The 13613-nt window shown below is 38.5% G+C and overlaps 1 protein-coding gene across 2 annotated transcripts in view; it reads right to left on the bottom strand.

Annotated features, from left to right (window-relative positions):
* The window catches only part of LOC126267290 (aldehyde dehydrogenase 1A1-like), a 101032-nt gene that overhangs the window by 43823 nt on the left and 43596 nt on the right, over positions 1 to 13613 (bottom strand). For both annotated transcript variants that reach the window (XM_049972365.1, XM_049972364.1), the window contains exons 5-6: positions 12313 to 12503; positions 8809 to 8922 (exon numbers count right to left, since the gene is read on the bottom strand). In XM_049972365.1, coding sequence (XP_049828322.1) covers positions 8809 to 8922; positions 12313 to 12503 — 305 coding nt within the window. The remainder of the gene's footprint in view (positions 1 to 8808; positions 8923 to 12312; positions 12504 to 13613) is intronic.

Genomic DNA, 13613 nt, shown 5'->3' with positions numbered 1-13613 from the left:
ATGAAAGGAGAAAATATAAAAATGCAGTTAATGAAGCAGGCAGAAAGGAATACAAACGTCTCAAAAATGAGATCGACAGGAAGTGCAAAATGGCTAAGCAGGGATGGCTCGAGGACAAATGTAAGGATTTAGAGGATTATCTCACTAGGGTAAGATAGATACTGCCTACAGGGAAATTAAAGAGACCTTTGGAGAAAAGAGAACCACTTGTATGAATAGCAAGAGCTCAGGTGGAAACCCAGTTCTAAGGAAATGAAGATGATATAGGAGATATGATACTGCGTGAAGAGTTTGACAGAGCAGTGAAAGACCTAAGTTGAAACAAGGCCCCGGGAGTAGACAACATTCCATTAGAATTCGTGATTTCCTGTCAGAAAGGTCGCAGTTCGTAGTAATAGACGGCAAATCATCGAGTAAAACTGAAGTGATATCAGGTGTTCCCCAGGGAAGCGTCCTGGGACCTCTGCTGTTCCTGATCTATATAAATGACCTGGGTGACAATCTGAGCAGTTCTCTTAGACTGTTCGCAGATGATGCTGTAATTTACCGTCTAGTAAGGTCATCCGAAGACCAGTATCAGCTGCAAAGCGATTTAGAAAAGATTGCTGTATGGTGTGTCAGGTGGCAGTTGACGCTAAATAACGAAAAGTGTGAGATGATCCACATGAGTTCCAAAAGAAATCCGTTGGAATTCGATTACTCGATAAATAGTACAATTCTCAAGGCTGTCAATTCAACTAAGTACCTGGGTGTTAAAATTACGAACAATTTCAGTTGGAAGGACCACATAGATAATATTGTCGGGAAGGCGAGCCAAAGGTTGCGTTTCATTGGCAGGACACTTAGCAGATGCAACAAGTCCACTAAAGAGACAGCTTACACTACACTCGTTCATCCTCTGTTAGAATATTGCTGCACGGTGTGGGATCCTTACCAGGTGGGATTGACGAAGGACATCGAAAGGGTGCAAAAAAGGGCAGCTCGTTTTGTATTATCGCATTATAGGGGACAGAGTGTGGCAGATATGATACACGAGTTGGGATGGAAGTCATTACAGCATAGACGTTTTTCGTCGCCGCGAGACCTTTTTACGAAATTTCAGTCACCAACTTTCTCTTCCGAATGCGAAAATATTTTGTTGAGCCCAACCTACATATGTAGGAATGATCATCAAAATAAAATAAGAGAAATCAGAGCTTGAACAGAAAGGTTTAGGTGTTCGTTTTTCCCACTCGCTGTTCGGGAGTGGAATAGTAGAGAGATAGTATGATTGTGGTTCGATGAACCCTCTGCCAAGCACTTAAATGTGAATTGCAGAGTAGTCATGTAGATGTAGATGTAGATGTAGATGTAGAACTACTGACAGTCTTGGGAGAGCCAGGTCTAACAAAACTCTACCATCTGGTGAGCAAGATGTATGAGACAGGGGAAATATCCTCAGACTTCAAGAAGAATATAATAATTCCAATCCCAAAGAAAGCAGGTGATGACAGATGTGAAAATTACCCAACTATCAGTTTAATAAGCCATGGCTGCAAAATACTAACACGAATTCTTTACAGACGAATGGAAAAACTGGTGGAAGCTTACCTTGGTAAACATCAGTTTGGATTCCCTAAAAATATTGGAACATGTGAGGCAATACTGACCCTGTGACTTGTCTTAGAAAATAGACTAAGAAAAGGCAAACCTATGTTTCTAGCATTTATAGACTTAGAGAAAGCATTTGACAATGTTGACTGGGATACTCTCTTTCAAATTCTGAAGGTGGCAGGGATAAAATACAGGGAGCGAAAGGCTATTTACAATTTGTACAGAAACCAGATGGCAGTTATTAGAGTTGAGGGGCATGAAAGGGAAGCAGTGGTTGGGAAAGGAGTGAGACAGGGTTGTAGCCTCTCCCCGATGTTATTCAATCTGTATATTGAGCAAGCAGTAAAGGAAACAAAAGAAAAGTTTGGAGTCGGAATTAAAATCAATGGAGAAGAAATAAAAAATTTGAGGTTCACTGATGACATTGTAATTCTGTCAGAGACAGCAAAGGACCTGGAAGAGCAGCTGAATGGAATGGACAGTGTCTTGAAAGGACGATATAAGATGAACATCAACAAAAGCAAAACAAGAAGAATGGAATGTAGTCAAATTAAATCGGGTGATGCTGCGGGAATTAGATTAGAAAATGAGATGCTTAAAGTAGTAAAGGAGTTTTGGGGGGCAAAATAACTGATGACGGTCAAAGTAGAGAGGATATAAAACGTAGACTGCAATGGCAAGGAAAGCGTTTCTGCGGAAGAGAAATTTGTTAACATCAAGTATAGGTTTGTGTGTCGGGAAGTCGTTTCTGAGAGTATTTGTATGGAGTGTAGCCATGTATGGAAGTGAAACATGGACAATAAATAGTTTAGACAAGAAGAGAATAGAAGCTTTTGAAATGTGGTGCTAAGAATAATTCTGAAGGTTAGATGGGTACATCACATAACTAATGAGGAGGTATTGAATAGAATTGGAGAGAAGAGAAAATTGTGTCACAACTTGGCTAGAAGAAGGGATAAAAGTGTTGAAATAATACATAATGGCACAAAATATTACTCAACATATCTGAAAGTAAACTGTGGTGTACCCCAGGGTTCTGTTTGAGGCCCTCTGCTCTTCTTAGTTTTTATTAATGATTTTCCTAACCATCTAACAAGAACAGAATCAGTACTTTTTGCAGATGATACGAGCGTTTGTAGTAAGGGAGTTCGTGAAGCTGACCTACAAGAAAAAATAGCTTCAACAATGAATGAGGCAGCAGAAAGGTTCAAGGACAATTATTTAATTATAAATGACGAAAAACCACTTGGATGAACTATACACACATGAGGAACAAAAAGTAACATAAGAGTAGAGATTGGGAAATGTCTGATAGAACAAACTTTGTTTACAAAATGTTTCTGTGTATGGCTGAACAATAACTTCAGATAGGAAAAACATGTTGAACTATTGAATAAAATACTTAGTAAATACTGTTATATATCAAGAGAACTTAAAGAAAACTGTGATTTTGAAACAGTACTATGTGCCTACTACTCTTACATTCATAGTAATCTAAGATATGGTATCATATTTTGGGGGAATACAGGTTTTGCAAAAAGTTGTTTTAAGCTCCAAAATAGAGCTATTCATATTCTGAAGGGTTTTGCCTACAGTGATACATCTAGAGGACTCTTTAAGGAGCTGAAAATATTGATCCTCCCTAGTTTATTCATCAATGAATCAGTATGTTTCCTAAAGTCAAATCACGAATTCTCTTCTCTAAACAGTGAAGTACACAACTATCAGACCAGAAAAAGGCACAATTTCCATAGAACCATACATTCAAAATCCCTGTACCGAAATAGTGTGATGTATCTACCCAAAATAATGTTCAACACCTTACCAAAAGAAACAAAAAGCATAAAAAAGAAAGAGGCTAATATTAGGTCAGAGTTCCTATAATGTTACTGAATATCTTTGCTATCTAAACAGATAGTGCTCATCTTTTGATTTTTCTACATAATCCTACATTTTTTTCCAACTTGCATCTAAATAGAAGACAAGTTTAATTAAGAAAAATATTAAAGTGTAATTACGAAAATGTTATTCCCCTTAATGGATTTTTCATTGTATAAACTTTGTACATTTTTTCCTCATCTTTCATGTAAAAAGAAGACAAAATATGTAAAGTGTAACTAACAAAATGTTATTTCTCTTAAAACAAAGATTCCAAGACTTACCAAGCGGGAAAGCGCCGGCAGACAGGCACATGAACAAAACACACAAACACACACACAGAATTACTAGCTTTCGCAACCGATGGTTGCTTCTTCAGGAAGGAGAGGGAAAGACGAAAGGATGTGGGTTTTTAGGGAGAGGGCAAGGAGTCATTCCAATCCCGGGAGCGGAAAGACTTCCCTTAGGGGAAAAAAAGGACAGGTGTACACTCGCGCGCGCGCGCACACACACGCGCACACACACACCCACACACCCACACACACACACACACACACACACACACACACACACACACATATATCAATTCCTATATCATGCATATGACAAAATGGATGATAAACGGAATTGAATTGAATTGTTCAGTTTTATGGTCAGCAGTGTATGTTGCCATCTTGATAAATGGATAGTAATTTGGCTACTATATATAATTAAAGAATATTCAGTTGTCTGTGTCTAAAAAGAATCTCTGGAGACAAATTAAATGGATACGTTCTGTAAATAAGTAAAGACTCAAGCAGATACAGTATCAAAACTCTCTTCATTTAAGAAATAATTTGAATGGAAATGATTCTCATTCATCTCTCTATCATTATGATTTGTATCAATCGCTGGTACTCACAGAGACATGTTTAAAACAATAGCTCAGTTTGATATCTTTTTAAATAATTATTATTTTATCACTCATATCCAGTGGCATTCATTCTGCTCTCCTCCTCCTCCTAAATTAAAAAAATGCCACACAATATAAATAGACACAAAGCCCATTAATAAAATTTTATGTGCCAACTATCTCCACAGATGATGAGGTGGAGAATAGAGGAAATGTATTATGACATAAAAGAAATTATTGAATGAAAATTTAATATTCATAGGGGACTGGAATTCAGAAATAGAAAGGGAAGAGAAGGAAAAACAGAGGGAGACCAAGAGATGAATAGCATAAGCAGATTCAGAAGACTGCAGTAATAACTCAGAGATGAAGAGGCTTGTACAGGATAGAGTAAGGCTGCGTTCACACTGCCTGCCGGGCCGAGCCAAGCCTGGCCAGGCTGCCGCCCGACTTGATATCAACACATGGTATTGAATTGCGGTGTTCATACTGGTGGCTGGGCTGCGCTGACACGGAGTGAGCCTCCCGGAGCCAAGCCGGCAACATCCCGAGTGTTTAATATTGCCAGCGCGAGCTGACTGCAGGCATGAAACTGTGGAGAAGCACTACAGTTTCTGCAGTACACGCATCAAACGTCGCCCTTCTGCATTCATCACAAGTGTGACTGCATACGTCTTATTTTCAAATGTTACCTCACATTTCACAATCAGCAAGGAAAAAGTTATGCTTATTATAATGATACATGCAAAATTACTTTTATTTCATTTATTTAATCTACTGTATTTACATGCTTTTACAACAATAGTGGCAGTTGATGAAATGTTGTCACTGGAAAGCACAGTATCACAAATGAAAAAAAAAAAAAAAAAAAAAAAAAAAAAAAAAAAAAAAAAAAAAAAAAAGAAGTAGTGGGCCAAATATTGAAGAAGAATTTTTAAAGCTCAAAAAGGACAAATTAGCTGTGATGAAGGCACATCAAGACATGTCCAAAAACGATGATACTTTTACATACCACTTCCTGGTGAGTCTCAGGAGTGCAATAAACTCCCTTCCAGTTCAGCTGCAAATGTTTGTGAAACTTAAAATACAAGAGCTTGTTTATAATGAATTGGAGGCAGTGAGTGCAGTGCCAGGTTCTTCAAAATAATGACTGCTCTAATTCACCTTACTTCTTCATTACAGACAACTTTGCTTTTTGTATTATATTAATGTGAAACTGTATTCCGTTTTGTGATTGTTGCCTGAAATGTTCTTTGATAGTGATACATCTGCAATATAAATAAAAGTTTTTCAGGAACGTTCTTTTTTATTGTGATTAAAAACCTTTACTAAATGTCAGTCGATATTCTTAGGGGGAGTCAATGTCCACCCTATTACGGTGTGCTCAAAATTCGACAAGTCACCATAATGTGAAAACATAACTAAGATAACAATGAAATCATTGTTACATAAGACGGTTCTATTTGGATAGTGGTGAAAAACTTCTGGCTGCACCTGTATTATCTTCGACCTTGAGCTGCTAATGAATTAAGATCCCTTTGCCGCTGGGGACAAGATCGCCAAGGGGAAAAAATACACAGAAGCAAACAGTGACACACACATTTCATCCTTTACACTGCTTTCAACTGGATGAGAATCCAATTGACAATAATTCATTTACCTGTCCTGCTGTGCTTGAGGCTATGCTAAATCCACGCATTTTCTTTCAGTTTCAGTAGAAAAATCGAAATGGCAGCACCTTACAGAAAATGATAACTTAATCATTTCATCGTCAAATGATCCAGCAAAGCGTTGATTGAAACACTGTCCCACTCAGCCTTGGTTTCATTGCATTCATTTCCTAAAATAGACTACTTGTAAGAGCTATCCACAGATCTTTCTAAGTGGAGATAGGGTCGATCTAAAGAATGTAATTATTTACAGCTTGCAGTACTACACTTACATGAACTGCAAAAGTGATAATACAAAAAAATGAACTTTTTGATCCCTAGTCAAACTTATACATGGAAACATTTGTAAATGTATTTATATTTTTTAACGTCTGCTGTTTATTATATGCAACTAGAAAGAAATCGTGTAGAATGTTGCAAGCTTTTATTACAATGCATCAGGAGCAAGATCTCATCTTAGATTAATACACTCATATCTTTTACTTTGAAATACGAAATGTACATTATACTAATTGTAGGATGTTGTTGACAAATAATTGTTTGTCTTTTGTGATGCAACGTGTGGCCAATTATAAAAGCATAGCAGATGGTTGTCCAGTAGCCGAGGGAAAAATTCTTATACATTTGGACATATCTAGACAATGAGACCATTAAAATAATACGAGGGACCGACGCTAGGTCTGCACTGATCACTAGTACTTAGTTTCTTTCTGTCCTATGTTATATGACTACACTAAACCAAGCTGTGACTGCGCGAACTCTATGGATTGCAGATGTGGCACTGACACCACTGAATAGCTCACATTACTTGTGACCAGAGACAGATATCAGTATCATTATCATTTTAAAAACTTTTTGGTACTTTTAGCTACATTTCATTCCCAAGAATGTATGGTCTAAAACAGATCTAACAGTAAGCTATCCACTACATAACTTTTTCACTACAAGATTTGTAAATCAAGTGCACAACGTTGACAAATAGCATCATTTCACAATGACTTAATAAATATAGGAAGATAAATGATTCAATACGCAGGTAATATGTTACACTACGACGTGTACAAAAATCAGATTTTTTAGCCGCATACTTTCTTCAAAATCGGTTGAGAAGCGTTACAAAACTAAGAAATCACGCGAAACGAAAAGTAGACTTTTTCTTTTTTCACAACGTATGTAATGCTTTTAAGGAAAAAATAAGTTCATTAAATGATGTGGCAAAGTCTTATACACCGCTAAGAATTTTTAAAACATGAAAATCGCAGAAGTGGATTTTCCCCCTTTTTGCCGTCTCGGTGTGGCGCGCAATGTGAATGCACTAATACGTCTGCCTGAGCTGGCTAGGCACGAGCCAAGCCAGTACACGTCATCCCGGCCCGGCCCGGCTGGCAGTGTGAACGCAGCCTAATGGAGAGCTGCACCAAACCAGTCTTTGGACTGAAGACAACAATACACAACACAACAGTTAATGAACTCACAAGCAACATGTTTAGCTCTTTGAGGCTATTCATAGATAATGAAGTAGTTTATAGGAATATCACATTGTTAGAAAATTGTTAAAATATGTAAGAAGGTCATTGTACAACACAAGACCAGCAGCTGACCCTCAGCATAAATAGCTTCAATGTAACACATATACATATTCATTTGATTACAGGATTGGTGTTCACACACAGGAAACATTCACAGTCATTATTTATCTAAGTATCTATCCTGAGCAATTTAACATATGATGATCCTATAACCTAGTTGAGTGAAAGGTATGTGTTACATTCAATTCTGGCAATGTCTTCTTATTATGAAAAATTAAGTGACTTCTTCCAGTTAGAAAGTCTTCAGTTCCACTGGATACCTGTTCTGAGAATTACATGTTTAGCCCCAACTGGCAGGGTGTCCTCAACAGAATCACTGGACATCATAATCTATCTTCTCCTAATTCTCATGGATGAACAGAGTGAGCAGAAACTTTATGGCAGATTAAAACTGTGTGCCAGACCGAGACTTTAACTCTGTGCTAGTTCTGCAGGTTCATACAGAGCTTCTGTGAAATTAGGAAGGTAGGAGACGAGGTACTGGCAGAATTAAAGCTGTGAGGATGGGTCGTGAGTCATGCTTGGGTAGCTCAGTTGGTAGAGCACTTGCCCACGAAAGGCCAAGGTACCGAGTTCGAGTCTTGGTCTGGCACACAGTTTTAATCTGCCAGGAAGTTTCATATCAGCGCACACTCTGCTCCAGAGTAAATATCTCATTCTGAGAGTGAGCAGACTTTCACAATATTACTACATGTGAAAAACGTATTGACTCCTACAGTGCAAATTTTTGGGCTTCAAATGTTCAAATGGCTCTGAGCACTCTGGGACTGAACATCTGAGGTCATCAGTCCCCTAGAACCTAGAACTGCTTAAACCTAACCAACCTAAGGACATCACACACGTCCATGCCCAAGGCAGGATTCAAACCTGCGACCATAGCAGTCATGCGGTTCTGGATTAAAGCACCTAGAACTGCTCAGCCACAGCGGCCGGCTTTTGGCCTTCAGAAGGTTCATAATATATGAGCATAACTATAACTGATATCAGTAATATAATGCTAGATTTACATGCATCTGCCTGATTGACACTACTTGAAACTGAGAACTCTCTTCACTTTTTTCTAACGCTTTGGAGTACTTGCTACAGGAATCTCTGCTGCCACAGAAGCAAGCTGATTGTATCCAAAATATGATATTAATAACTACTTTCATCTTAAATATCTAGTTCCCTTTGCCAATTTTCTTACCGCAACAGAACCTGTGAAAGCCACTTTGGCAATGTCAGGATGTGAAGCAATGGCAGCTCCTGCAGTTGGTCCATAGCCTGGGACAACATTAACAACACCAGCAGGAAAGCCAGCCTGGAGAAAAGAAAAAAAAAAAAAAGTTTACATCAATTACTGTTGTTGAAAAATAATATCTGAAATAAACCGTCACATAAATCTCTCACTTCCTTCATGGAGTGGTTGAAAGGAGGGACCACATTACAGTCTTCTGTGGTGAAACAATTTCTAAATGCTGAATTCAGGTTTTCGGCCTTCCTTCTATCATCTTCCATTTCAGTGCCAATATGATCACTGAGAAATTGAATAAATGGCATACTGACTTTATGTGAGACAAAAGTTTCTTAGCATTCTTCGTTCAATCAGTTGGCATACTTCTTGTTTCCAACTCAATGAATGCTCCTCCATTGTTCTCCTTATGCTAATTATGGCTTTGTTCAGTTTTTACTTCTATCTACACAGACTTGGTTAAATCTGTGTTGAAGCTCTCTTTGCTTTTGTAATAGCTTTCTAAAATGGGCATTGTACCACTATTGGTCTTTTACCATCTAAAATAGCAAGTTGATATATATGTGAACTAAGGTCTAAAGTAGTTAAAAGAGCCATGGCCCAGGAAGAACTGCCCATTCTGGTTGTGAAACATGTGCATCTCACTGCAAAGGTAGGTGCCACATTTCAATTCTACATCACAGCTGACATTACTTTTACTAGGATTACATGTACCAGTAATGTCGGGATACATCTGATAAAATAGTATACGAGGTGCGACAAAGTAATGAGACTGACATGGAAAAAAATGTTGCTTACCATTTTAGTCAAGTTTAGTGTTGTCTCGTTCAGAGTAGTTCCCTTCTGATTGCACACACTTTTTCCAGTGCTTCTGCAGTTGATGATAACATTTCTGGAACCCATCTTCTGTAATATCCTCCAAAATATATGGTGTCCCTTGACTGCTGCTTTGTCTTTTGGAAACAGAAAAAAGTTGCACAGAGCAATATCTGGTGAATAAGTTGACTGTGGTAATACTGAAATTTGTTTTGAGGTTAAAAATTTCTGTTCTGACAGAGCACTATGGGATGGCACTTTATCGTGATGCCCAATTCAATTATCAGCAATGTTGGCAGAGACACGAAGAACTCCTTTACGAAGTCTTTCTAAAATTTCTATGTAGTAATGGTTAACTGTTCGTCCAGCAGGCACCAACTTTTTATGAACAATTCCCTTGGAATCAAAGAAGCACAAAAGCATGCATTTCACTTTTGCCTTTGACATGCAAGCTTTTTTTGGTCTGGGTGATCCCTTTCAGCACCATTGCGAACATTGGCATTTTGTCTCTGGATCATACTGAAAAAACCACCTTTTATCACTGGTGATAACATGGCTCAACAATTATGGATTGATTTCCATTTGCTGTAACAGATTGGCTGCCACATTTTCCCATGTTTCTTGCTGTTGTGGTGTGAGATTTTTGGGGACCATTTTTGTACAAATATTTCTCATACCATGATCTTCAGTTATTATTAGATGAACCATTTCTTGACTGATGCTTAGTTCTTCTGCAATGATTTTTATGGATAATCTTTGATCAGATCGTATGAGTTCATGCACCCTGGCCAAGTTGACAACCATTGATAGTTGTCAACTGCAGTCTTCATCTTCAATATTCGTTCTGCCTGCACTAAACATTTTATGCCACCAAAAAGTTGAGCTCTTGACTTAATCTCTTCTCCAAAAGCCTTCTGAAGCTTACTCTATGTTGTCATTGCGTTTTCACCCAATTTAACACAAAAAGAAATGGCATACGGTTGCACAATACTAGGCGGTTCCATTTCTGTAACAAGAGACAGAAACACTTGTTAACTTATTACAGCACAACTCATGACTGAGCAGTTGCATCGATGTGCCGCTTCGACTAGAAGCATCTTATAGACCAAGGTCAAAGATACTGTGCTTACGCAAGCCTGCAGGGTTGCCACATCTTGCAAAGAAAATCTGTCTCATTACTTTATTGTTGCACCTCATATGTGGTTTAAATATTACAATATTATGAAAAGGAAAGTTGTTACTCACCATATAACATAGATGCTGAGCCACACAACAAAAAGACTGTCAGAAAGCAAGCTTTCGGCCAATGAGGTCTTCATCAGAAACAGACAACACACACACACACACACACACACACACACACACACACACACAAATGATAACAATCTCTGGCTTCTGAGGCCAGACTGAGAGCAGCAGTGCATAATGGGAGAAGCAACTGGGTGGTGGGGATAATGAGAAGGCTGGGGCAGGGAGGGGGAGGGATAGCAGCATAGGGATGGGGGCTGGTAAAGGTGGAGAGAGGGTCTGCAGTTACGTATAGTCATAAGGTTAGATGGAGGAGAGGGAGTGAGGGTGGAGGGGGGGGGGGGGGGTTGCGGAAAAGAAGGGAAGTAGGAAGACTGAGTGCATTGTCGGAATAGACGGCTATGTAGTGATAGAATGGGAAAAGTGATGGGGCTAGATGGGTAAGGACAATATTTAATGAAGGTTGAGGACATGAGGGTTACAGGAATGTAGCATATATTGCAGGGGGAGTTCCCACCTGGGAATTTCAGGAAAGCTGGTGACTGCAGGAAGGGTCCAGCTGGAAGAGGTTGTGAAGCAGTCATTGAAATGAAGAATGTTGTGTTGGGTAGCATGCTCAGCAGTGGGGTGAACTAGTTGTTTCTTGGCCAAAGTTTGTCAGTGGTCATTCATATGGACAGATAGCTTTTTGGTTGTCATGCTCGTGTAGAATGCAGCACAGTGGTTGCAGCTTAGCTTGTGGGTGACATGACTGGTTTCACAGCTCATGCTGATTTCACACCTACAAGCTAATCTGCAACCATGGTACTGCATTCTACATGGTCTTGACAGCAAACAGGTTTTCTGTCCACATTAATATCCACCAACAAACTGTTGCCAAGAAACAGCTGGACCACCATGTTGCTGAGCACACTGCCCAACATGACATTCTTCACTACAATGACCATTTCACAGCCTGTGCCATCTGGATCCCTCCCACCAGCACCAGTTTTTCTAAACTCTTCCAGTGATATATTCTATGTTCCTATAACCCTCTTGGCCTCATCATTCATTATTCATTGTCCTTACCCACATAGCCCTTTCCCTGTTCCCACTCCAGCACTAGACAGCCCTCTATTCCACCAATCTTTTTGCTTCTCTCTTTTTCTGCTAACCTCCTAACTGCACCTAGCTGTCCAACCATCTCTCCACCTTGTCCCTGTATGCTCCCACAAGCAGCACTTTACTCTTCCCCAGCCCTACCATGCCATCATTTTTTGTGTCTATCTGCAACTCAGCATTTGTACTATATGGTGAGTAGCAACTATCCTTTTCATAACACTGTAACATTCCATCCTGGATTTTCCATTTCTTTTATGTGGTGAAAGGAGGTTTTAAAGAAATGAAGATACTTACTTCTTTGCACAGGGCTGCAATATATAATGCACAGAGAGGTGTGTCTTCAGCAGGCTTTAGCACTACAGTACAACCTGTGGCAAAAGCAGGAGCTAACTTCCATGCAGCCATCAGTACTGGGGCATTCCACGGTATTATTTGGCCAACCACACCAACAGGTTCTTTCCGTGTGTAGGTGAAGTAAGGGCCATCTGGAATTTAAGGACCAATGTCATGTTACTTCATCTTAGTCATTTAAAACATACATGTACACAAGCTATAAATTCTTGTGTGCTACCTCAATATGGTAATTAACATCACTTGATAATTAATTATTGTTGAAAAAACAAAAGCTGGAGGGGCTGAAAGAGATGAAAGAAAAAATGTTGAACTGCAAGGTTCTTAGAACTTTCTAGACAGCTCCTTTAGAAAGAGAAAGATGGCAGTGGTAAAAATGAAAGGTGGATAAAAGAATGATTTAGAAATTAACAAAGAACTCCTATTGTTACTTCTGATATTTTACTTCATCTTCTCACTCCCAGTAACTGAATACATTACATTATGTAGACCCTATTGTAAAGAAGCATCTTCAGGGATGTGAAATGAGCCAATGAACCAATGTATACATTAACAAAGAAGTGACAGTTACCAACTGCTTCTGTGAACTGTTTTAACTATTAAACATAATTAATCCACTATACTCCATTCATAGATACAAATTATTTGAATATAACACAGTTTGAAGAAGAACAATATACAAAATAGCTGATGTTCATACAATTGAAAGAAGAACAATATGCAGAATAGCTGATGTTTATCTATTTTATGTAAAATCTTTACATTAGCACACCCTCTTGTGGCCATTGATAGGAGTTTCTAGGTGCAGTATGAACAGTAGGCTTTTTACAATCCACATTATTACAGTGTTGCTGATAAGTAACTTGTAACAGGAATGGTTAGTAGATCATTTTAATTTTCATTTGGAATCCATGGAGAAAAATCTTTTGCTTGTATCTTTGATTAACCTCTTCTATTACAAAATATTAAAATAAATTTTCAAAGGCTTCTACAGATTTCTCCTCTTTGTTACTGAGCTATCTGCTGAAATGTGATGTTCCCACAGCACACATTTAGTTTTTGTCTTATATACACTTGTTACTGTTTTTAGTCATGTTTCTAACCACATTTTATTTATATCATCTCACTTTCTCTTGTACACATTTATGAATAGTTTTCTTTAATTCAGTATAGTCTTCCCTGTTCCTATCACTGTTTGACTGAGACTCTCATGTTCTCGTAAGTAATGGCTTTGTTCTATTCAA

Source organism: Schistocerca gregaria, chromosome 4 (assembly GCF_023897955.1).
Source record: "Schistocerca gregaria isolate iqSchGreg1 chromosome 4, iqSchGreg1.2, whole genome shotgun sequence".
NCBI lineage: Eukaryota > Metazoa > Arthropoda > Insecta > Orthoptera > Acrididae > Schistocerca > Schistocerca gregaria.
This window is presented reverse-complemented; position numbering and strand designations above follow the sequence as displayed.